The 23,562-nt window shown below is 44.9% G+C and overlaps 4 protein-coding genes across 4 annotated transcripts in view; 2 read left to right on the top strand and 2 right to left on the bottom strand.

Annotated features, from left to right (window-relative positions):
• The window catches only part of LOC310701475 (uncharacterized protein), a 73,512-nt gene extending 51,344 nt beyond the window's left edge, over positions 1 to 22,168 (top strand). The window contains exons 2-4 of the mRNA XM_083492408.1: positions 3,160 to 3,271; positions 5,228 to 5,401; positions 14,388 to 22,168. Of these exons, the coding sequence (XP_083348534.1) occupies positions 5,269 to 5,401; positions 14,388 to 16,345 (2,091 nt within the window). The 5' untranslated portion in view covers positions 3,160 to 3,271; positions 5,228 to 5,268 and the 3' untranslated portion in view covers positions 16,346 to 22,168. The remainder of the gene's footprint in view (positions 1 to 3,159; positions 3,272 to 5,227; positions 5,402 to 14,387) is intronic.
• LOC310699299 (vomeronasal type-2 receptor 26-like) overlaps positions 1 to 23,562 on the bottom strand; it is a gene marked incomplete at its 3' end in the record, with an annotated part of 299,229 nt that overhangs the window by 132,945 nt on the left and 142,722 nt on the right. The window lies entirely within an intron of this gene.
• The window catches only part of LOC310701644 (uncharacterized protein), a 55,854-nt gene continuing 38,982 nt past the window's right edge, over positions 6,691 to 23,562 (top strand). The window contains exon 1 of the mRNA XM_083492866.1: positions 6,691 to 6,744. The gene's annotated coding sequence lies outside the window, so the exon portion shown is untranslated. The remainder of the gene's footprint in view (positions 6,745 to 23,562) is intronic.
• On the bottom strand, positions 7,092 to 14,124 carry LOC310700981 (uncharacterized protein; the record flags this gene model as incomplete). The annotated part of the gene is made up of 3 exons (XM_083490937.1): positions 7,092 to 7,673; positions 7,763 to 8,518; positions 14,062 to 14,124. The coding sequence occupies 3 exons, from the start codon at positions 14,122 to 14,124 to the stop codon at positions 7,452 to 7,454; spliced, it is 1,041 nt and encodes a 346-aa protein (XP_083347063.1). The 3' UTR covers positions 7,092 to 7,451.

A 23,562-nucleotide genomic window follows, 5' to 3' on the forward strand; every position in this document is an offset into this window, starting at 1 on the left:
AATGTGCAAGCCCATTCACCATGACAAGTGAGAGAACTGAGATAGATTGCACTGAGCCCTGGTCTCATTAGACAAAGCGTTCCACCAAAAAGGCTCTGGTTGAGGACAGCTGGATATGTTTTGGGCCAGGGACCTCCAGTAGGTTGCTGTTAGATGAGCGTCACACTCATGGGGGGTGTATTGGAAGATAATTCCCACAGATAAGAAAGGTCACAGACTGTTTAGGGCTTTAAAGATTAGCACCAAAACATTGAACCTGATTTGATACTCCACCTGGAGCCAATCCAGCTGATGAACAACCAACTGAATGTTCCACAAAGTCCAAGTAAGAACTCATGCATCTGCATTTTAGACCATATGGAGTTTCTGGAGCAGTCTCAAGGGTAGCCCTGCATCTCTCTCACTCTCTATCACAATTATACCCTGCGCTCCCCGGCTCAGGTGTACAGCAAGTTAAAGTAGTCTAGTCTGCAGGTGACTACTGCATGGATCACCATGGCTAGGTTGGAAAGGGACAGGTACAGTACTGTGGAGTTTGGAACTGACAGGGTTAAAACTCCATGGTGTCCTGTATCTGGGAGGAGTTTAAGGCAGAGAAGTGCGTCACAGTCTGTGACACTGAGCAGAGTTGCGTTTACTTCTGACTGAGAGACGCTGTGAAGAAGCTGTGTGCTTTTGGAAGCACAGAGAAATGTCGGAATGCTCTGATGGAAAGAGACTGATTTATGGCTTGTAAATAAACGCTTCTAGAGATAAGAACCGAACTGTCTTTGGACTTGATTTATCCCTTTCTCACACGGACGCAGGACCGCTGCTGCTACTCTGCTCTCTTGCCAGGTCAGAGCTTCCTGCGCAGGGAAGCCTGACTGGACGCAGGATTTATATTCACCCGAATAAGTACCGATTGCCTAACCTGACATAGATTCAAAAATTCCAGTTTGGCTACATTTGTGACCAATGCCTCCATAGAGACAGAAGCATCCAGGATCAAAAAGGGACTCCTGATGGCAGCTACAGGTGACTATTGCGCCCCATGAAGAGCTGGGAGCTGGCAAACCGAACTGAAATCATTCTGGCCCAGCCATTGGGCGCCCAGCTTTAATGGATAGAGATTAAGCCGACTCCATTTCCTCCATCCCAGCACACCCACCTAAAAATTGGCCAATATATCCAGGGTAGCATCTGGCCAGGGCCATGAAGCAGTAGATCCATGATGTTTGTGGTCAGATCTGTGGTTATGTACAAGATATTTGAATAAAGGGTGAATTTGGGGTTCCCCAATGCAAAAAGTGTGATGATCCATGAGGATCCGTGCTTCAAAACCACGTTTTTGGTCCATGGTGTTGCCAGGGAGCCGTGGATCCTAGTTTTTTGTGGTGCGGGCTGTGGCCCTGGCCATGATGTGTGATTTGACAGTGAGTTTGGGTTGGCCCAATGGAAAATGCGTGAGGATCCATGAGGATCCATGCTTCGAAACCACGTTTTTGGGCCACGGTATGGCCAGCAACCCTTGGATCCGAGTTTTTTTGCGGTGCAAGCTATGCCCCATGGCATGAAGTGTGATTTGACAGTGATTTAGGGGTGGCCCAGTGCAAAAGTGTGAGGATCCATGAGGATCCGTGCTTCAAAACCACGTTTTTGGGCCACGGTATGGCCAGGAACCAGTGGAACTGTGATTTTTGAGGTGCAGGTTGTGCCCCTGGCTATGACGTGTGATCTGACAGTGAGTTTGGGTTGGCCCAATGCGAAAAGCGTGAGGATCCATGAGGATCCGTGATTCAAAACCACGTTTTTGGACCACGGAGTGGCCAGGAAGCCGTGGATCTGTGATTTTCATGGCGCAGGCTGTGCCCCTGGACATGTGTGATCTGACGGTGAGTTTGGGTTGGCCCAATGCAAAAAGCGTGAGGATCCATGAGGATCCGTGATTCAAAACCACGTTTTTGGGCCATGGATTTGCTAGGAAGTCGTGGATCTGTGATTTTTGTGGTGCAGGCTGTGCCCCTGGCCATGATGTTTGATCTGATGGTGACTTTGGGCTGGTCTTGTGCAAAAATCATGAGGGTACATGAGGATCCATGTTTTTTAACCATGTTTTTGCGCCCCTGCGGCCCCATGAAATAGTGGGCACGTGATATTTTTGATGCTGTCTACAGAGTAAGACATAGTCTACAGTATCATGGTGGTTTTATTTAATTTGAATGAAAAAATCATATGAGTTCACGAGGATCCGTCTAGATCCGCCTTTTACCTTTTTCCTTCAAAAACATACCAGTACAAGCAGTTGTGGCATTTCTGTGCACTCTGGTCTTCACCAATGTACCCCATTGCGCCAGAAGCGGTTGAGTCCTGCTGGCCACGTGACCCGGAAAAGCTGTCTGCGGACAAACGCCGGCTCCCTCGGCTTGACAGCAGAGACAAGCGCCCCAACCCCACAGTCGCCTGGGCAGAGAGGACAAAGAGATGAAGATGCAGTGATGAGGAAGGGAGGCCCCCCCAAAAAGGGCCCTTACTGGGCCCCGGATCTATGCAATCCAGCTGCAAAGTGGGAACCCAACATCTGCAGGGCTTGCATGGCAGGATGAAGCCCCTCCCGCGCAGGAGATTACCCTCCCCCCACGCACAATAACACTGGGATATTCAAAAGCAAAAGGACCCCTGGACGGTTCTGTCCAGTCAATAGGCGACTGTGGGGTTGGGGCGCTCGTCTCCGCTGTCAGGGCTCCCCAGATGAACTACAAGGGAGGTGGGGGTTCCCCGTTACCATTCTGCCCTGTGCATCTGGATGCTTACTTTGAAAGGGCCTTTCCTGGAAGCGTCTTCCCTGGGACCCACGGGCAGGGTACGTGGGATCCGGCTGCGAAGTTGGGGACCAGAAAGGTCTCCTTGGAAATCTACCCTCCACACACACACACACACACACACGCGTTTCTCTTTCCCTGGGGGGCCAAGAGATGCTCCCCTGTCCTGCACCCCCAGGGGCCCTTGATGCAGAGTCCTTGGCCCAGATGGAGAAGGGAGGGCAGCCCTAGAGCGCAGAAGCAGGCAGGGAGAGGGAGGATGGGGCGGTCTCGGTGCCCTCGGCTTGCCAAGGGTTAAAAGGAGCAGAGCTGGATTCCTAGAGAGGACAGGAAGGGGAGGGCGGTGGAGGGGGGCAAGGTCCTCCCCAGCAGAAGCCCCTCCCTGCCCAGTCCCTTCCTGCCAGCAAAGAGGAGGCTGCTTTGTTCTCTCTGCTTTGCAAAAACTTCCTCGGTGCCCCTCCTGGAATCCGGTGAGTCTCTTCTCTCTTCCCCCTTGGGGTGCAGCGGGGAGAAGGGGGTCCCAGGGCTGCAAGGGAGGAGACATCCCCACCCCGTTCAGCTCATCCATGGGGGGGGGGAGATGACCCCCAAGTCAGGGAGCAGAGGGTCCTGCCCCCAATTCCTCTCCGCCGAGCCAGGGAGGGGCTGAGTGTCCAGCAGGTCTGCAACTCTGTTCTTCCTTTGGATAAAATAAATAATAAAAATAATATTTTTAAAAATAAGAAAAATAAGCGTCCATGGAATCCGAGGAAGGAGAAGCCCTGTGGAGTGGGGAGATACACCCCCCCCCAAGTGTGGAGACTGGAGGGGAGACCCTCTCCCACCCTCTACCCAAATACAATTCCCAGAGTTCCCTGGCAAGAAGGGGGGATTGGTGACCACTCTGGGAATTGCAGTCTTTGGGCAGCAGGGCTGAAGCTGTCTCCTTGCACCTCTCAGGGTCCTGAACCAATTCTGGCTCCCAGGATTCTTGGGAGGAGTCCCTAGGGCCGGGTGAGATCTGGTTTCCAACCTTGTGATGGATCAGCAGCTAAACATCTGCCCCCTCCCAGCAGAGCCAGTGCACAGACTGGCATGTGCCACTCTTGGCAGCAGGAGCTGCATCCAGCCTTGCTCAGCTCAATATTTTTAGGAAGACCAAGCCCCTCCTGCCCTGGCAAGGCACTGGGGTGAAGCTGCAACGCCATCAGCATCCTGTATGAATAATAATAATAATAATAATAATAATAACAATAATAACAATATTTACCTGCCACCCATCTGACTGGGTTTTCCCAGACACTCTGGGCGGCTTCCAGCACATACAATATACAGGGCTGCCTTCAGGTGTCTCCTAAAGGTTACATAGTTACTCATCTCCTTGACATGAGTGATGGGAGCGTGTTCCACAGGGAGGGCGCCACTTCCAAGAAGGCCCTCAGCCTGCTTCCCTGCAACTTCTCTTCTTTCACTGAGGGAACCACCAGAAGGCCCTTGGTGCTGGACCTCAGGGTCCAGGCTGAATGATGGGGGTGGAGATGCTGCTTCAGGTATCCTGGGCCAAGGCCGTTTAGGGCTTTAAAGGTCACCACCAACACTTTGAAAGTAGATCCTTTAGGAGCGGTCTTACATGGTTCCAGCAGCAGTCACCAGTCTAGCCTCCACATTCTGCAGAACACTAAGTGAATGACACAGAAGTTGCTGCAGACTAAAGTTAGAAAAGCTTTAATTGCTATGAATGGTATAAGGAGATTTATACGATCTGAGGTGAAACCAGAGTATCAGACCCCTGGTATAAGGAAACATGATACGGAATTAAGGGGAAAGATGGTGTTGACCTGGAGGGGTTAAAAAATTTCTGGTCTCCCCCCCGAGTGCCACCGGCCCTGCTCCAAAGAGAGCTTCTCTAAAGAAAGCACAACCAAAAATCACTCCATTTTGCGTGAATAAGGAAAATGAGGAGGTGGCTAAGAAACAGCAGGAGCCAGATCCTATTCCCAACCTTCTAGGGTCTCTCAGCAGCTCTAATGATGAGCAGAAAGAGGTTTGGGGCCCAGCCAGCTCAACTGCTAAGGCATCTCTTGCACTGAGACGTGGGGGCACCTACATGTAATAGCTACTCGGCTGTATTCTGCCCATGCTCTGGGGCTGCAGTTTTCAGGCTTGGGGACAGCATGGTGCCTGGTTTTTGCACCAAGTTCTATCCATAAGCCCCACTGAGTTCAATGGAGTCCACTCTCAGGTCACTAGTGTGCATACCATGCCAGCCTTTAGAAGTGGGGTGAGGTGCAAATAGATTAAATGGGAATCACTGTAGATGTTTCAAATGGGGTTTGTGTTGGGAAGGGGCTGCCCCATTTGTGCTTCTCCAGGAGCAGGGGAATATCTAGGGCAGGAGAATCCCTGCAGGGCCTCTGAGGCTCCCTTTGTTTCTTCCTCTCTCCCAGGACCCTGCAGTTTGTGGTGGCTTCCCGACTCCTCAGGAAGGATGAAAGAGACTGAATCTGTAAACCGAGCGAGGATGGAAGGGGGAAGATGGACAGTTGACCTGGTCAGGTTGTCTCCTGCATCCGTCCTCACAGCCTCTGACCGTTCCCTCCCAGGGGCCTCCGAGAGATCTGGTGAGTTTCAGGGGAGGGGAGATGGGGACATGGATGGATGGAGCTGTATTGGGGCTTGTGTATCATTCGTGCACACTCTCCGACCTCTCCAGCCTGCCTTCCAACTCCGTCAAGACCCGGCTGGGGTGCGCCGAAACTTTTTCAGAACATAAAGAAACAAAAACAGTAGTTTGCTGCCCCCACTTCCTTACCTTAGAACAGCCCTGAAAAGTAAGCTAAGGAAGGAGGTTACTCTTCAGTTTTTCCAGACTGCCCCACACTGTGTCACTTTTCTGTGTCATAGACAGAAATCCACCAGGCTCTGGTAGGCGAATAAGCGGTCAGGTACTGGTTTGGCTTCCCCGGCAGAAAGGCATAAGAGACAGAAACAGGGAAAAGTCCTTTTTCCAGAATTTTTTAAAAACCAAGATTATTCAAACATAAAAGTTGGCACACCTCTTACAAATCCCAAACAGAAAATAAAAACATTTTTCGATATCACTAACTACAGAACATACTCACAACGAGAATGAAAGTGTGAAACAGAACTGTTCTCCGCATCCCTGGCATCAGGGCAAGTCCTCTTTGCAAGACAATGGTCTCACATGGCAAGGTATGTTAGGGAATTGCAAGTTGGTTTCCTTGGGTTTTATCCCCTTTGAACCCACGTGGATTCAAAACTCAAAAGCCAATTAGTTCTTTAGATTAATTAGCAACTCGCCAATGGTTAGATAGAAGAACAATAACTCAGGCTTGTTAGGAGCCTTGATAGCCAGAATGCAGTTTATCAAAAGTCCTTGAAGATGAAAAGCATTCCCAAAGCCAGACCAGATTCTTTGAGTTGTAAATTAAGCTTCATAACCTTTTTCACACAGAAAGGGCATCTAAGATAGCCAGGTGTCAAGACTACAAATCAGCTAGGAACCTCCTTCCTGCAGATGGAGAAGATAACTTATTCACACTCTTTGAGATAGAAAGTCTGCAATTAAAGAAGCAGATACACATTCCAAGAATTCTACAGCGTTTGGCTTTCCCATAATGCTCTTCTTTAGCATGAGCCAAAGTTTTACCTTAACTAAGAGCCAGTGTGGTGTTCTGGTTAAGAGTGGTATTCACCTAATCTGGTGAACCAGGTTCGCTTCCCCGCTCCTCCACATGCAGGTGCTGGGTGACCTTGGGCTAGTCACACATCTCTGAATTATCTCAGCCCCACTGACCTCACAGAGTGTTTGTTGTGGGGAAGGAATCTGTAAAGCTAGCGAGGATGGAAGGGGGAAGATGGACAGTTGACCTGGTCAGGTTGTCTCCTGCATCCCTCCTCACAGCCTCTGAGCGTTCCCTCCCAGGGACCTCTGAGATATCTGGTGAGTCCCAGGGGAGGGGAGATGGGGACATGGATGGATGGGGCTGGAGAGGTACTGGGGCTTGCTCATTTTGGGGGTGGGATGAGGCAGGCAGGCAGATGGAGATTGAAAAGGTGAGCACCTTTTTGGTCTCCTCCACCTGCCTTCCTGTGCCTTTGACATCTGCAGGCAATTTGTGTTTTTTTAAAAAAAGATATTTATTAAAGGTTTTAAACAATAAAATCACCAAACATATAAAACAGCATCACTAAGATACAACAAACGAAGAAAACAGAAAGAAGCAAAAAGATAAACATAGAATAGAAAAAATACAATGAAATCAACTGTCCGTAAGTCATATTTCCATAACCTTTTGGACTTCCTCACATATCCCTTTCCTGCATTCCCAATTATAAAATTATAAGCAGCAATTTATCACCTTGTTTCAATTCTTATTTTGTGATTTTCAAATATTATGTCTCCGACTTTAGATATTTTTATCAAATACTTAAATACTTAATTTAAACATAATGTTACTCCAAGTTTCATCTTTTTCTTAAACATCACTTATTCTCATATTTCTTTCAACTAAATTGCTGATGCCATGTTGTTTTCTATCCTGCATCTTCTTAACATTCATACAGTTTATAATGTTTTTGTAGATAGTCCTTAAACTTTTTTCCAGTCCTCTTCCACTGTCTCTTCTCCCAGGTCTCAAATTCTGCCAGTCATTTCTGCCAATTCCATGTACCGTATTTTTCGCACCATAGGACGCACTTTTTCCCTCCTAAAAAGCAAGGGAAAATGTGTGTGCGTCCTATGGAGCGAATGCAGGGGGGGAGGCAGGCGGGAAAAGCCCCCAAGAGCCGCACACAAGCTCCGTGCGCTCTTGCGGGCTTTTCCACAGGAGGGAGAAGGGACTGACTGGCCGCATCAGTCCCTTCTCCCACCTCCCAGGAAAGCCAGGAGAAGCCGTGCAGCCCTGTTAAAGTGCGCGCGGCTTCTGCCGGTTTTGCGGGAGGTGGGGGAATTCCCCCACCTCCCAGAAAAGCCAGGAGAAGCCGCGCAGCCCCTTTAAAGAGCTCACGGCTTCTGCGGGCTTTTGCGAGAGGTGAGGGAATCCCCCCACCTCCCAGGAAAGCCAGGAGAAGCCGTGCAGCCCTGTTAAAGTGCGCGCGGCTTCTGCCGGTTTTGCGGGAGCTGGGGGAATTCCCCCACCTCCCAGAAAAGCCAGGAGAAGCCGCGCAGCCCCTTTAAAGAGCTCACGGCTTCTGCGGGCTTTTGCGAGAGGTGAGGGAATCCCCCCACCTCCCAGGAAAGCCAGGAGAAGCCGTGCAGCCCTTTTAAAGTGCGCGCGGCTTCTGCTGGTTTTGCGGGAGGTGGGGGAATTCCCCCACCTCCCAGAGAAGCCAGGAAAGCCCTGCGCAGCGTCTCCCGGCAAGGAGACGCTGCGCGGGGCTAAAGGGGAAGGCAAAACAGCGAGCGGGATCCATCCCGCTCGCTGCCTTGCCTCCTTCCATAGCTGCGCGCAACCCCTCCGCAAGGAGAGGCTGCGCGGGGCTAAAGGGGAAGGCAAAACAGCGAGCGGGATCCATCCCGCTCGCTGCCTTGCCTTCTTCCATAGCTGCGCGCAACCCCTCCGCAAGGAGAGGCTGCGCGGGGCTAAAGGGGAAGGCAAAACAGCGAGCGGGATCCACCCCGCTCGCTGCCTTGCCTTCTTCCATAGCTGCGCGCAACCCCTCCGGCTGCTCTTTGGGGCTGGGGGGGGGAAAGATTTTTTTCTTGATTCCCCCCCCTAAAAACTGGGTGCGCCCTATGGTCCGGTGCGCCCTATGGTGCGAAAAATACGGTAGTCTATCAGTTGCGTCTGCCATTCTTCCAGCGTGGGCAAATCTTGGGTCTTCCAATGTTTTGCGATAAGTATTCTTGCTGCTGTTGTTGCATACATAAAAAAAGTTCGGTCCTTCTTTAACACCCTCTGGCCAACCATGCCCAAAAGGAAGGCCTCTGGTTTCTTAGGGAAGGTATACTTAAATACCTTTTTCAACTCGTTATAGATCATTTCCCAGAAAGCCTTAACCCTTGGGCAAGTCCACCAGAGGTGAAAGAATGTTCCTTCAGTTCCCTTACATTTCCAACATTTATTGTCAGGCAAATGATATATTTTTGCAAGCTTGACTGGGGTCATGTACCACCTATAGATCATTTTCATAATATTTTCTTTCAAGGCATTACATGCCGTGAACCTCACCCCGGTGGTCCATAACCTTTCCCAGTCAGCAAACATAATATTGTACCCAATGTCCTGTGCCCATTTTATCATGGCTGATTTAACCGTTTCATCTTGAGTGTTCCATTTTAACAGCAAGTTGTACATTTTTGAAAGTACCTTAGTCTTAGGTTCTAACAGTTCTGTTTCTAGTTTCGATTTTTCCACCTGGAAACCTGTTTTTTTATCCAAGTTAAAAACCTCCCTGATCTGAGCATAGTGTAACCAATCTCGCACTTTATCCTTTAATTTCTCAAAACTCTGCAATCTCGAATATCTCCAACTTTTTCTAATATTTCCCAATATTTCGGCCATTTGGCCTCCATATTGAGTCTTTTCCGAGCCTTAGCTTCCATTGGTGACAACCACCTTGGGGTCTTGTTTTCTAATAAGTCTTTGTATTTTATCCAGACATTAAGTATTGCTTTCCTGACAATATGGTTCTTGAAAGCCTTATGGACTTTTACCTTGTCGTACCACAAATATGCATGCCATCCAAAGGCATTGTTAAACCCTTCCAGATCCAAAACATCAGTGTTTTCAAGAAGCAGCCAATCTTTCAGCCAGCAGAAAGCTGCTGACTCATAATACAGCCTTAAGTCTGGCAGGGGAAACCCCCCTCTTTCCTTAGCATTGGTTAATATTTTAAATTTTATTCTGGGCTTTTTGCTCTGCCAGACAAATTTAGAAATGTCTCTCTGCCACTTCCTGAAACACTCCACCTTGTCCACAATCTGTAGGGTCTGAAACAAAAACAGCATTTTTGGCAGTACATTCATCTTTATAGCAGCAATTCGGCCCAACAAGGAAAGCTTCAATCTTGACCAGCTTTCTAAATCCTTTTTAATTTCTGACCAACACTTTTCATAGTTGTCCTTGAATAAGTTCAAATTTTTGGCAGTCATATTAACCCCTAGGTATTTCACCTTTTTGACCACATTTAAATCTGTCTCTTTCTGAAACCTTTCTGATTCCAAAGTTGTCAATTTTTTTTCCAAGACCTTAGTTTTTTGCTTGTTTAATTTAAATCCCGCCACCCGACCAAACTCATGAATCAATTCTAAAACCCTTTTCGTACTAGATTCTGGCTCCTGTAGTGTCAAAACCAAGTCATCTGCAAAAGCTTTAAGTTTGTACTGTTTGGCTCCGACCTGGTTCCTTCAACCAACCGGTCCCCTCTAATCATATTCAAGAGCACCTCCAGGACCAAAATAAATAACAAAGGGGAGATAGGGCAACCTGGTCGTGTTCCTTTCTCAATCTTAAACTCTTCTGTCACCACATTGTTAACTATCAATTTAGCTTTTTGTTCTGAGTAAATTGCCTCTATACCATTCTCAAACCCCCGTCCCACTCCCATCCCTTCAAGATTTTTCTTCATAAACTTCCATGAGATATTATCAAAGGCCTTCTCCGCATCTATAAAAATCAACACTGCTTTTGTGTTAATGTTCGTTTGCAAAAGTTCCAAGATATCAATGATGTTCCTAGTATTGTCAAACAAATGTCTACCTGGGAGAAAACCTGCCTGATCTTTGTGAATCACTTCATTTAGCACTCTTTTAAATCTATTTGCCAAAATGTTTGCAAAAATTTTGTAATCCACATTTAAGAGAGAGATGGGACAGTAGTTCTTAAGTTGTGTCTTTTCAGTTTCCGATTTGGGTATCAATGTGATGAAAGCTTCTTTCCACGATTCCGGTGCCTTCTTCCCCTCCATAATCTCATTGCAAACCTCCATTAATGTTTGCGTCAGATAATCTTTCAGTGTCTTATAATACTTGGAGGTAAGCCCATCTGGCCCTGGAGACTTGCCCAGTTGCATATTCTGAATGGCACCTTCAATTTCTTGTTGTGTTATTTTATAATTCAAAATTGTCCTATTTTCTTGAGACAGTTTTGGTAATCCATTTCTTCTTAAAAATTGGTCTATCTCAGTCTCTTTTTGCGGCCCTTGCGTGTAAAGTTGTTTGAAGTATCTCTGGAAGCATTTTCTAATTTCCACAGGGTTCTGAATGTTTCTCCCTTCAATCTCTAGGTTAGTAACCGTGTTCAATTTTTGTCTCTTTTTCAACTGCCATGCTAGCAGTTTCCCACATTTGTTTGCCGATTCAAATGTCCTTTGTTTCATTAACTTAATTTTCCACTCAACTTCCTGGTTTATCAATTTGGAATATTGTGCTTGATAAAGTTTAATTTCTCTCAGAATCTCCTGTGACTTTGGTTTCGATCTTAGCTTTTTCTCGCATTCCTTTATTTTCTCCAAAATCTTGTCCTTTTTCTCATTCTGTGCTCTTTTCTTTATCGTATTCTGTTGTATCAGAAACCCCCTCATAACAGCTTTGCTTGCGTCCCAGATTACTCTTTTTTCCACTGTGGTGTTCAAATTTATTTCAAAATAGTCCTTCAAAGTCTTTTGGGCCTTCTGGATAATCTCCTGGTCTCTTAACAAAGTGTCATTCATCTTCCATCTAAAGGAGCCGGTTGGAGTTAGTCTCATATCCATCTTTATTGCGTTATGGTCGGAGCAGGTTTTTGGGCAGATTTCCACTTTCTGGTCTTAGGAGCCAGTCCTCTAGTTATCCATATTTGGTTGATTCTCGTCCATGTCAGTTGGGCTTCAGAAAAGAATGTTCCTTCTCTTCCTAGGGGGTTCTTTGTCCTCCAGATGTCAATCAAGTCCATATTGTCGGTTAGTTCAAAAAAGGTTTTGGGTAGTCTGCCATCTTTTGTCACCCTTTGGCTTTGTGACTTATCCATGTTTGTAGATACCACCCCATTCATATCCCCCATCATAATGATGTTGCTATAGTCCAGATAGTCCAGCATTGTCTCGTGCAGTTTCTTATAAAATTCCGATTTCCCCTCGTTCGGTGCATAAATTCCCAATATCAAAAACTTTTCGCCTTGAGTTTGTATCTCAATTGCCAAAATTCTTCCTTGCTCATCTTTAAATAGGAATTTTGGTGATAGGCTCTCCTTTGCGTATATCACCACTCCTCTTTTCTTAACTCGGTCCGATGAAATAAATTCTTGGCCTAGTCTCTTATTAATTAACACTTTTCTGTGGAGCCTAGTCACATGTGTTTCCTGCAAGCAAATAATGTCCAATTGTTCTTTCTTTAATAAGTGAAATATCCTTCTCCTTTTTTCCGGGGAGTTACAGCCATTAATATTCCAGCTAAAGAGCTGCGGAGACATCCTGGACAGATCTGTTATTCCTTTGGTGGTGGCGTCTCTTTCTTCTGGTCTTCAGGCCCCAAAGGTGTGGGTACAGGCAATGGCCCAGACCCTGGAATTCCTGCAATCCCTTTCTGAAGGTCTTCTCCGTAGTCACTCAGAAACTTTTCTTTGTCCTCGGCTGTTTTGATTTTCACTTTCTTCCCTCTAAATGTAAAAGATAGTCCTTGGGGAAATTCCCACCTGAAAGCTATTGAATTACTCCTCAGCAGTTTTGCTAACTCTGTATAGGTGGATCTGAGATCCAAAAGTTGTTTCGGGATATCTTTGTAAATTTCTGCTCTCCTATCTTGAATTTCAAGTGACTTTTGGTAGTGTGCACTCAATATTTTATCTCTTTCCTCCTTGGATCTCAAAGTAATCAAACAGTCTCTGGGCCTGTCCTTCCTTGCTACTTTTCCAAGTCTGAAGGCACTCACAATTTTAAAGTCCTTATCTTCTTCCAAAGGCCAAAACTTGGAAAATTCTTTTGTCAGGTACTCAGTTAAGTCCCCTTGTTCAAGTTCTAAGATTGACCTCAGTCTCAGATTGTTTTCCTTATCAATCTATCATAGACAGATAAGCCTGCTGTTCACCAATCGGCTTATGCAATGGTTTAACCTCCTCCTTTAATGCTTCAGCTTTTTGGTTAGCTTCCACAGCCAGCTTACCATTTTCTGTGGTGACTTCAAATAGTTTCCCAATTGATTGTGCATTCAGAGCAACTTGTTCAGTTAATTTATTAACACTGGCTGTATTTTGGTCAATCTTAGCTGATTGCTCATACGCTTTTTTATCCAAACTTTCCAATTTTTCAAAAATTTTATCTAATACTGAGGCGGATCCTCCTGCAGCCATACTTTCCAGCAAAGTTTGCTCAGTTTCTTCCTCTTGTGTCCCCAAAATAGCAGGAACAGATGATCTGCAGGCAATTTGAGCCAGGAATATGTCACAGCTCCCCGGCCACCACGATGTATTGGCGCCAGAACTGTGCTCTGAATGCCCTACCAATGTCAGAGAACTCACTGATCCATTGCGCAGCACTAGAAGCCATGATTCTTTAAATTACCTGATCCTAATTTCAGGACTGATTGCCGATGGGGCCTGTGTGTTTTGCCTTTTTCTTTCCTTTTAGGAATAACTTTTCATTTTCTTTTAAAAACAAGGATCATATAAGACTAATATATGATACAAATATATAGACTAAATAAATTTGCAGGAATATCATGTCGTTCCTTGTTGGTGATCAGTGTATGAGTTCTGGGTTCATGAATTGGTATAAATTGAAACAAAAAAGGGTAAACAGCGGAGAACAGAGAACATTCAACATCGCATAGCCGAATTCCTAGTCAGAATCTCTTGTGGCTGTTGGGCTTAGATTAAGTGTGAGTAATAGTCATTTTCCATCTTCTGTTACCAATTAAACTATACAGAGTTGGTCTCCTCATGAAACTGAGTGGAGATTGCCGAGGGAGAGAGTCAGGTTGTGCCCTGGCCAAAGGCCTGGTGGAACAGCTCTGTCTTGCAGGCCCTGCGGAAAGATGTCAAGTCCCGCAGGGCCCTGGTCTCTTGTGACAGAGTGTTCCACCAGAAATGACTGACCTTGCATATGGGGTGGATTCCAGGATTGAGCCAAATCAAATCTATCCCAAATAAAAGCCAAGCAATATGTCAGTTAATATCAGCCAACAAAGGCAGTGAAAACTATTGTAAGGCCTCACATCTAACTTCAGTCCTTCCTTTATCACAAGCATTCATTAACTTTGTTCAGTAATGGATGTGAACCACGTCCCCTTTGCTCTGAGTGGGGTTGGGGTCCGGGGCAGCGATGCAGAGTTAGCACGACTTACCCTAACATGGCAGTGCATTGATGGGGGAGGGGTCAGGTGGTGGGTTTGATGGTTCTGTGTCATCTGCGCCCCGGTCACAGTATGTTGCAATGGCGCACCACTGGTTTCAAGAGAGTCAGGCACCCCTCAGGCATGCTCAAATGTTGGGGGATTGAAGATGCCATACATTTACAATGCTGTTAATTTATACTTCAAGGCTGTCCTCTTGAGGCTGAAACGGAGCACTCTCAAGTCTCTTAGTGAGTTGGGGGGGCGGAGAACTCTGTTCAATAATCTGGAGCTCCATTTCTTCCTGAGGTGATAATTATCTTCTCTCTTCATTGCAGATGGTGATGAATGGCAAGGGAAGAACAAGGGGGACCACAGAATCCACATATCGGAGAAATCAAATAAATATTCAGAGTATGGAGAGAACATCGGCCAGAGCTCCCCGTCCACCTCCCATCAACGAAAGAGCTTCATTCGGAGGGATAGCCTCACTTCACGTGAAAGAATTCACAGAGGAGAGAAATTGTATCACTGCTTAGAATGTGGAATGAGCTTTAATCAACGCATACATCTCACTTGCCATCAAAGAATTCATACAGGGGAGAAACCCTATCAGTGCTTGGAATGTGGAAAGAGGTTTCGTCAGAAGGGGGTTCTCACTACCCACAAAAGAATTCATACAGAGGAGAAACCCTATCAGTGCTTAGAATGTGGAAAGACCTTTAATCAAAGCTCACAACTCACTTCCCATCAAAGAATTCATACAGGGGAGAAACCCTATCAGTGCCTGGAATGTGAAAAGAGCTTCAGTCACAGGCAGAGTCTCACTTCCCATCAAAGAATTCATACAGGGGAGAAACCTTTTCTGTGCCTGGAATGTGGGAAGAGCTTCAGTTGCAACTCAAATCTCACTTCCCATCAAAGAATTCATTCAGGGGAGAAATCCTTTCAGTGCATGGAATGTGGAAAAAGCTTCAGTCACAGGCAGAGTCTCACTTCCCATCAAAGAATTCATACAGGGAAGAAACCATATCAGTGCTTCGAATGTGGGAAGAGCTTCCGTCACAGCCATAGTCTCACTTCCCATCAAAGAATTCATACAGGGGGAAAACCCTATCAGTGCTTGGAATGTGGGAAGAGCTTCAGTCGAAAGGACAGTCTCACCTTGCATCAAAGAATACATACAGGGGAGAAATCCTATCAGTGCTTAGAATGTGGGAAGAGCTTCATTCACAGACAACATCTCACTTCCCATCAAAGAATTCATACCGGGGAGAAACCCTATCAGTGCTTGGAATGTGGGAAGAGCTTCAGTCAGAGGAGCAGTCTCGCTTCCCATCAAAAACTTCATAAAGGAGAGAAACCCTTTCAGTGCTTGGAATGTGGAAAGAGCTTCAGTCGAAAGGACACTCTCACTTTGCATCAAAGAATTCATACAGGGGAAAAATCCTATCAGTGCTTGGAATGTGGCAAGAGCTTCATCCACAGTCGGAGTCTCTATTCCCATCAAAAAGTTCATACAGGAGAGAAACCACATCAGTGCTTGGAATGTGGAAAGAGCTTCAGTGAAAGCAGCAGTCTCACTTTGCATCAAAGAATCCATACAGGGGAGAAACCCTATCAGTGCTTCGAATGTGGGAAGAGTTTCAGTCAGAGCCCCCATCTCATAATCCATAAAAGAATCCATACAGGGGAGAAACCATATCAGTGCTTGGAATGTGGGAAGAGCTTCAGTCAACGCCCCCATCTCATAATCCATAAAAGAATCCATACAGAGGAGAAACCATATCAGTGCTTAGATTGTGGAAAGAGCTTCAGTCACAAACAACATCTCACTTCCCATCAAAGAATTCATACAGGGGAGAAACCCTTTCAGTGCTTGGAATGCAGAAAGTGCTTCAGTCACAGCCAAAGTCTCACTTCCCATCAAAGAATCCATACAGGGCAGAAACCCTTTCAGTGCTTGCAATGTGGAAAGAGCTTCAGTCACAGACATCATCTCACTTCCCATCAAAGAATCCATACTGGGCAGAAACCCTTTCAGTGCTTGCAATGTGGAAAGAGCTTCAGTCACAGCCAAAGTCTCACTTCCCATCAAAGAATCCATACAGGGGAGAAACCCTATCTGTGCTTCGAATGTGGGAAGAGCTTCAGTCACAGATCACATTTCACTTCCCATCAAAGAATTCATACAGGGGAGAAACCCTATCAGTGCTTCGATTGTGGGAAGAGCTTCAGTCAGAGCCACAGTCTCGCTTCCCATCAAATAATTCATACAAGAGAGAAAACCTCTTAGTGCTTGGAATGTGGGAAGAGTTTCAGTCAGAGTGCCACTCTCATGGCCCACCAAATAATTCATACAGAGTTGAAAGCATATCAGCGCATGGAATGTGGATAAAATTTCACTCGTAAAAAAGTCAATTCAAGAACTCACAGCAGGGTGAATGATCAAATGGTAGATTCGGAACCTAGTCCAACTCCCGCCAATGCAGAAATCTCATTTCAAGCCATCCAACTTCTTCTTAAATACCTCCAATGAAGAAGAGTCCACCCCCTCTGAGGGAGTTCCTTTTCACTGCTGGCTCTTACTATCAGAAAGTTCTTCCTGATCTTTAGGAGAAATCTCCTTTTGTGTTGCTTGAATCACCTCTTCAGATTCCTTCAAGACCTTGAGAAGGACTTCTCTAAGTCTGAGAATGTCCAGGGGATTGGACCATGCTCTATATTCGGGGGGAAACCCATGGAGAGGAGTCCGATATAGGGCTTAAGTCATCTAGGAATTGGTCAGATTGTCATAATTACAGACATACTTACTGGTTTGAACAGAAGTGATTCTTATTCCAGGGGAAGTGGTGACTGTGAGATTATAGGCGCTCTCGCCAATATTGTCCAAACGTCCAGTAAAACTTTGACACAGCAGACCAGTAGTTTACCCGCTAAGTTCGACGTATTGGGAGGATAGGTTTAGGGCCGTGTGTTATTGCTTCATTGTATGTGGGGTCCCTATATAGGGAACTTCTTCCTCTAGGTGGGAGGGAGACTGGTCAATTTACCATCAGTTGAATGTAACATTTAAGTCAGATTTTAAAAAAACGGATTTACAGAACAAAAGTCACAGTTTGAAAGGGAGTTATTAAGCTCCAGGGTTAAAATAGTATCTAAAATGTATAACATATTATTTGAGTGGGACACAAAGAATGCAATGATGAAATCATCAATGAGAAGCTGGGCCAGAGATGTAGGACACAACACTGACTTTGCTTTATGGGAACAACTGTGGAAAGTAAATTTAAGGTTTGCAGCTAGCTACATGCTAAGGGAAAACTTCATGAAGATGATGCAGAGGAGTCAATCAAGATCATCAAGGGTCTGAAACCAAGCCTTATGAGGAGGGCTTGAAGGAACGGGGGTGGGGGGGTATCTATTTCAAGTGAAGTTTGCCGAAATCTACACTTGCGACATGGGCTGTCATAAGTCCAGAGTTTCCCGGACATTTCAGCAATTTCCGCCCAGACGCTGCTTACAATTCTGGACATATGGCAACCATATCTGTATACGGTGGTTTTCAAACAGCTTAGTTTCTGAACAACTTTGAACTCAAATGCTGCAAACCTGGAAGTCAGTGTTCCAGCTTGTGAACTTTGCTTCGGAAGCCGAACGTGCTCCTGAGCTTCTGTTTTCACTGTTGCGCTGCTAATTTGCCCCCCCCCCATTGTAATCAAAGCCTTCCATTTCTGATTGCAGTGTTCTCAGGTGATTGTTGTTGTTTTGTCGTTTATTTGTGTCCGACTCTTCGTGACCCCATGGAACAGAGCACGCCAGGCACTCCTGTCTTCCACTGCCTCCCGCAGTTTGGTCAAACTCATGCTGGTAGCTTCGAGAACACTATCCAACCATCTCATCCTCTGTCGTCCCCTTCTCCTTGTGCCCTCCATCTTTCCCAGCATCAGGGTCTTTTCCAGGAAGTCTTCTCTTCTCATGAGGTGGCCAAAGTATTGGAGCCTCAGCTTCACGATCTGTCCTTCCAGTGAGCACTCAGGGCTGATTTTGGAGCTTATATCTGGTGCTTTTGTTTTTGCTAAAAGAAATTGCGTTTTTATTTGGCTTTTTGTGTGTGACTGTGGCTTGTTCTTCATTTAATGTATAAAATCCCCCATCCAAACAATGTCTATCATCAGTGCAGGTAAGAAAAATAAATACCGTATTTTTCGCTCTATAACACGCACCCGACCATAACACGAACGTAGTTTTTAGAGGAGGAAAATCCGTAGGCATGCCACCCATAGGCATTCCCTCCATAACACGCACAGACATTTCCCCTTACTTTCTAGGAGGGAAAAAGTGAGTGTTAAGGTGCAAAAAATAGGGTAATTTTAATCTACAGTACTGTTTTCTTTATTTTGTAGTACAGTACATTGATTATTCCTTTCATTTTATGGATCAGTGGTCTTGTTAGATAGTAAAATTCATGTTAAATTGCTGTTTTAGTTGTTTTTAAAAGTCTGGAATTGATTAATCTGTTTTGCATTACTTTCTTTTTTAAAAATTTATTTTATTTTATTTGGGTTCTGGATATTTTACATACATATATTATCTTCTTACAATTCTTAAATTTCCCATGCAATTTTTAAATTTCCCTCCCTCCCCCCCCCCATACCCATTGGAAGGGTTCAAACAATTACCCTCAGCCACGGGCACAGCAGTTTTGGTTTCCACCGAATGTCTTTTGTTCCAGTAGTTTTTATCCAATCAAGATAGGGGTTCCATCTGTTCCTTATCGTGGTGGACTTGACCTTCCACGTTGTTTCCTGTGACACGACTGCGACAATGTCCGACTGAATAAGTTCAAACAGATAACTATTCCACGCCTCTACTGTCCATTTTTCTCTCTCTTTCCAACCTAAAGCTATCGTTGCCTTTCCCGCTAATATCATAGCTTTGAAGGTAAACTGGTCACCTTCCTCTATTGCAATGTGTAATGGTTCTAGGGGTTGCTCGTGCGTAAGCCGGTGCCAACACCTGGCTGGGTTGCCTAAGTGAACCTTTCCTGTTCGGACAGCCACTCACCCGTGGCTGTCTCAATCGCTGGCAGAATCTGTCAGTGGGCATTTCTTAAACTTATTCCAACAAAGAAGTTCTTTCACGCCCAGTCTCCTCCTACTCTCCCTGCGCGGAAGCCTTCTGCGCAAGGAGGGCGTAGGCAGCGGAGGACCCTTTCTCCCCCGGCTGGTCCCCGGCAAGGAGTCATGTGACCCCCTCTCAGATTCCCCCATCTGTCCCCCTTCTTTACTGGAGCTAAGCTGATTCCCTTCCCCAGAAGATGGGCTGCCTCGCCCAATCCCGGGACGCTCTCTGGGATCCCTCTGGAGCTTGCTCTCTCCCTCCGGCACTGATGGCAGTTCCCTTACACCATGTTTCCAAGTATACCCATTGTCATGAAATCAAAATCTATTGAAATCTTCATTAAAAAAAATTCCTTAATAACCTTTAGGACTTTTTCCCAGAATTCCTTTACCTCTGGGAATTCCCAGTACATATGGGAAAACCATCCCTTGACTTGTTTACAGTGCCAACAACTAGAATTCAATCCTGCTACCATATTAGCAAGCTGGGCTGGAGTTATGTACCATTGTTCCATTTGCTGTTTTCTCATCTCATGTTTCTGGGGCCGTTTCCCCTTCTAGTATAGTGTTAAAAAGTTGTTGTAGTTCCGGGGCCAAAATTTCTACCATTTCCTTATAAAATTCGGCTGTAAAACCTTGTTATGTCATTATTATGCAGTTTTTGTGCATAAGGTTTCATTGGGCTTTCTTGCCTTAAAGTAGCCAGGCATACATCTCGACTCACCCACACTCTTTTCCCTTGGAAACTCAACTCTTTAATTTCCTTCAAAGTCTTGTATACCTGCTGTTGCAGCTTCTCTCTAGAAAATGTAACTATTACATTCCTGGGGGATTTTCTCCCCTTAGGCCCTCGGCAGCAATGGGCTCATTCCACAGCTTCTGCCTTCAGACTAACTCCTTGAGTACTACTACTACTACTAATAATAATAATAATAATTTATTATTTATACTCCGCCCATCTGGCTGGGTTTCCCCAGCCACTCTGGGCGGCTTCCAAGAAAACACTAAAATACAATAACCTATTAAACATTAAAAGCTTCCCTAAACAGGGCTGCCTTCAGATGTCTTCTAAAAGTTTGGTAGTTATTTTTCTCTTTGACATCTGATGGGAGGGCGTTCCACAGGGTGGGTGCCACTACCGAGAAGGCCCTCTGCCTGGTTCCCTGTTACTTGGCTTCTCATACGGAGGGAACCGCCAGAAGGCCCTTGGCGCTGGACCTCAGTGGCCGGGCAGAACGATGGAGGTGGAGCATAGACAGGTTCTCAAAGTTTCTTCCAACTCTTTAGCCTGTATTTCTTCCAGAATTCCGCCCAGAATCGTATTAGCTCTTCTCTGGGGGGGTCCGGCAATTCTGCCCCCTGTTTAGATAGTGTAGTTCCTTTTTTGTTCATTTTCCTGGGCTAGCTCTTTAGCTTGAATTGCTAATTGCTTCACTCCCTTAATTTTGACTCCTTCAAGCATTACAATATATAAATCCTAGTTAAAATATTTTTTAAAACTTCCACCACATTCACCACACGTCTCTTGGTTATATTGCTCGCCTTTACATCTGTTCTTCAATCATTTCTCTTCCTTAGGTTCTTTCGTAATCCGTCAAATCTTTATGTTCTCTCTATTCTTCACAAGGTTAGTCTAAGCACAGCCAAACTTTCGTATTTGAGCCCTGCTTGTATAAATATTCATTTAAGCATTCCCATTGTTTCTGTATTATAGTTTTGGATTTATGCCTTATTAAATCCGTCAATTTTGCTAACTCCAGGTACTCACATAGTTTACTTAACCAGTCCCCTTTTGTTGGGATATAATTTCCTTTCCAATGACTGGCTACCAACATTTTCGCTGCTGTTGTTGCATACAGAAAGATGTTAATTTTGTCTTTGGGGATATGCTTACTCAAGATTCCTAGTAAATATGCTTTTGCCCTACTGATATATGATACTTTCTCAATTTTTTAATCTCTTCATGGATCATCTCCCAAATTTTTTTGATCTCTGGACATGTCCACCACATATGGTATAGAGTGCCTTTCATTCTATTACATCTCCAGCATTTATTACTATTTAATCTATTTGTTTTTGCCAGTCTGTCTGGTACCATATACCATCTGTGGTGCATCTTCATATAATTCTCTCTTAATGAATACTAAGCTGTAAAATTTATATTTTCCCCCCAAAACTTTTTCCAATCTTCAGAATCAATTGTATATCTTAAATCCCATTCCCACTTTAGAATATTCTCTCCTTTGACTTCTTGATCTGGGAGGACTTTATCTAATAATTATATATTTTGGGGTGTTTTTTGATTATTTTGTAAAACCTCTCTTTCTAATTTTGATATTTTATTCCCAAATCCCACAGTTTTTATATCTTTCTCATATGTAGCCTTAAGTTGGAAATATTCTAACTAATTTATTCCCAGTATTTTGAGTTCTTCGTATTCTTTTAATTTGATATTTTCATTCATTCCTTCTGCTAAATCTCTATAAGTTGGCCAGGCATTATTTTTTTTAATGTCGAGGTTGCCTCTATTGGAGAGGTCCACCATGGAGTTCTTTCTATAATTCTCTATTTCGTTCTCTCCCATACCTCAAATAGGGCCTTTCTCACAAAGCAGTTCTGAAATCCTTTATGCAATTGTATTTTCCCATAGAATAAATATCCATGCCAACCCTATATTTTGTCCCTTGACTCAAGCTTTGTGAATATAATAGCTGCCGAATGACAAAGATAAAATACTGCGGTTGATAAAAGCTAATACCCTTGCTGGTACCTTTCCCAGGAAAATCAGAGGCTCACTATGTCAGGTTCCTATTGGAAGACCGGACAAATGCTAGAACATTAGCAGTGGCAAAGTTTCTATCGGTGGTTGCAAGAACAAATAATCCCTATATTCTGAACAAAATGCTTGTTTAACATGGAGGTAGGCTGTATGAATTGTGTATTGCTTTGTAACTATTTGTTGGGTCTCTGGACTGTAATAAAGATTGATGATGATATTTTGTCCCAGCCTTCTAGTTCCAAAACTTCAGTATCTTTTAGTAACATCCACTCTTTCATCCAACTCCAGCACGCTGCTTCAAAATATCTTCTTAAATCTAGGACTGCAAATGCCCCCGTTTCGTTTGGCCCCATCATTATTTCTGATTTTATTCTGGCTTTCTTCCCTTGCCATATAAAATTGGCAAGGTCTCTTTGCCAGCTTTTAAAATATTTTGTCCCAATTATTATTGGGATAGTTTAAAATAAAATAGGATTATCTTTCTGTGTGAACGTAAACAATGATCCTTGGAGACTCTGGCAGAAGTTGAACAAACAAGAAAGATTATTTTACAGAACAAAGTTGAAAAAAGCAAAGGATGTGTCAGGAGATAGATAATGCTCTTTCAGGAAACAGTAAACCTATTAATAAATTGTACTAAATTTGGTGTGCGTTATAGGCTTCTAAACAAAGTAGCAAATGCACAGCTTCTTTTAAACTTCTGTTGCTTCTTTTAAGTTATTCCTCTTCGATGTTACAGGTGTCTAGAGAGCATGGCCAATGCTGAGCTTATTTCCAGTTATTTCACTTCAGCTCCTTAATTTAGCTGTTGCAGCTTAATATTTTGATTCTTAAACAAGGTGGTACTTTCTGTCAGTTTCCACGCTCCTGAGGTACTTCTGACAGTATAGAAGACCCAGGGGGTCACCACACCCTTCGTAACTGGCTTGGGATTCTTCTCTTTCTAGAAGATCTTTCCCTTCCTGACTGAAATGAGACCAAAGTAGACAGTATCCTCACAGCTTCTACTTCTACTACTGAAGCTGATGGAAGGCACTCCGGGCCACTGAGGCTGCCTGAGCCTCGAGCGACAGCAAAGGCTCCAGGAGTACCCCCAAGCTGTGAACCTGCTCCTTTGGAGGAAACGTGACCCCGTGAAGAGCAGGTGGCCTAGGGAACCACCGACTATCAGTGCCTTGGTCTTATCTGGATTGAGCTTAAGTTTGTTGGCTCTCCAGTCCATTACCAAGGCAAGACACTGGTCCAGCACTTCCACTGCCTCACCTGCAGATGTGAAGGAGAAACAGAGCTGAGTGTCATCAGCATACTGCTGACAACGTACTCCAAACCTCCAGATAAGCCCACCCAGCAGTTTCATGTAGATGTTGAACAACCTGGGGGATAGGCTTGAGCCCTGAGGAACCCCACATTGAAGGTTCCATGGGGCTGAAAATCACTCCCCATGTACCACCTGGCTTACTTCTGACCTGGCTTATTTCTCAGCAGATGTGCCGACTTGAATAAAATAATAGGAGGGCCCAGGCAATCACTGTCCAGCAGAATTGATCATATGATGCCGTGCACACACACTATTTGAATGGCAGTGCCAGTTTGGGGGTGCCAGGACCCCAC

This window comes from Podarcis liolepis (genome assembly GCF_965112155.1).
Source record: "Podarcis liolepis genome assembly, chromosome: 2".
Taxonomy (NCBI): domain Eukaryota; kingdom Metazoa; phylum Chordata; class Lepidosauria; order Squamata; family Lacertidae; genus Podarcis; species Podarcis liolepis.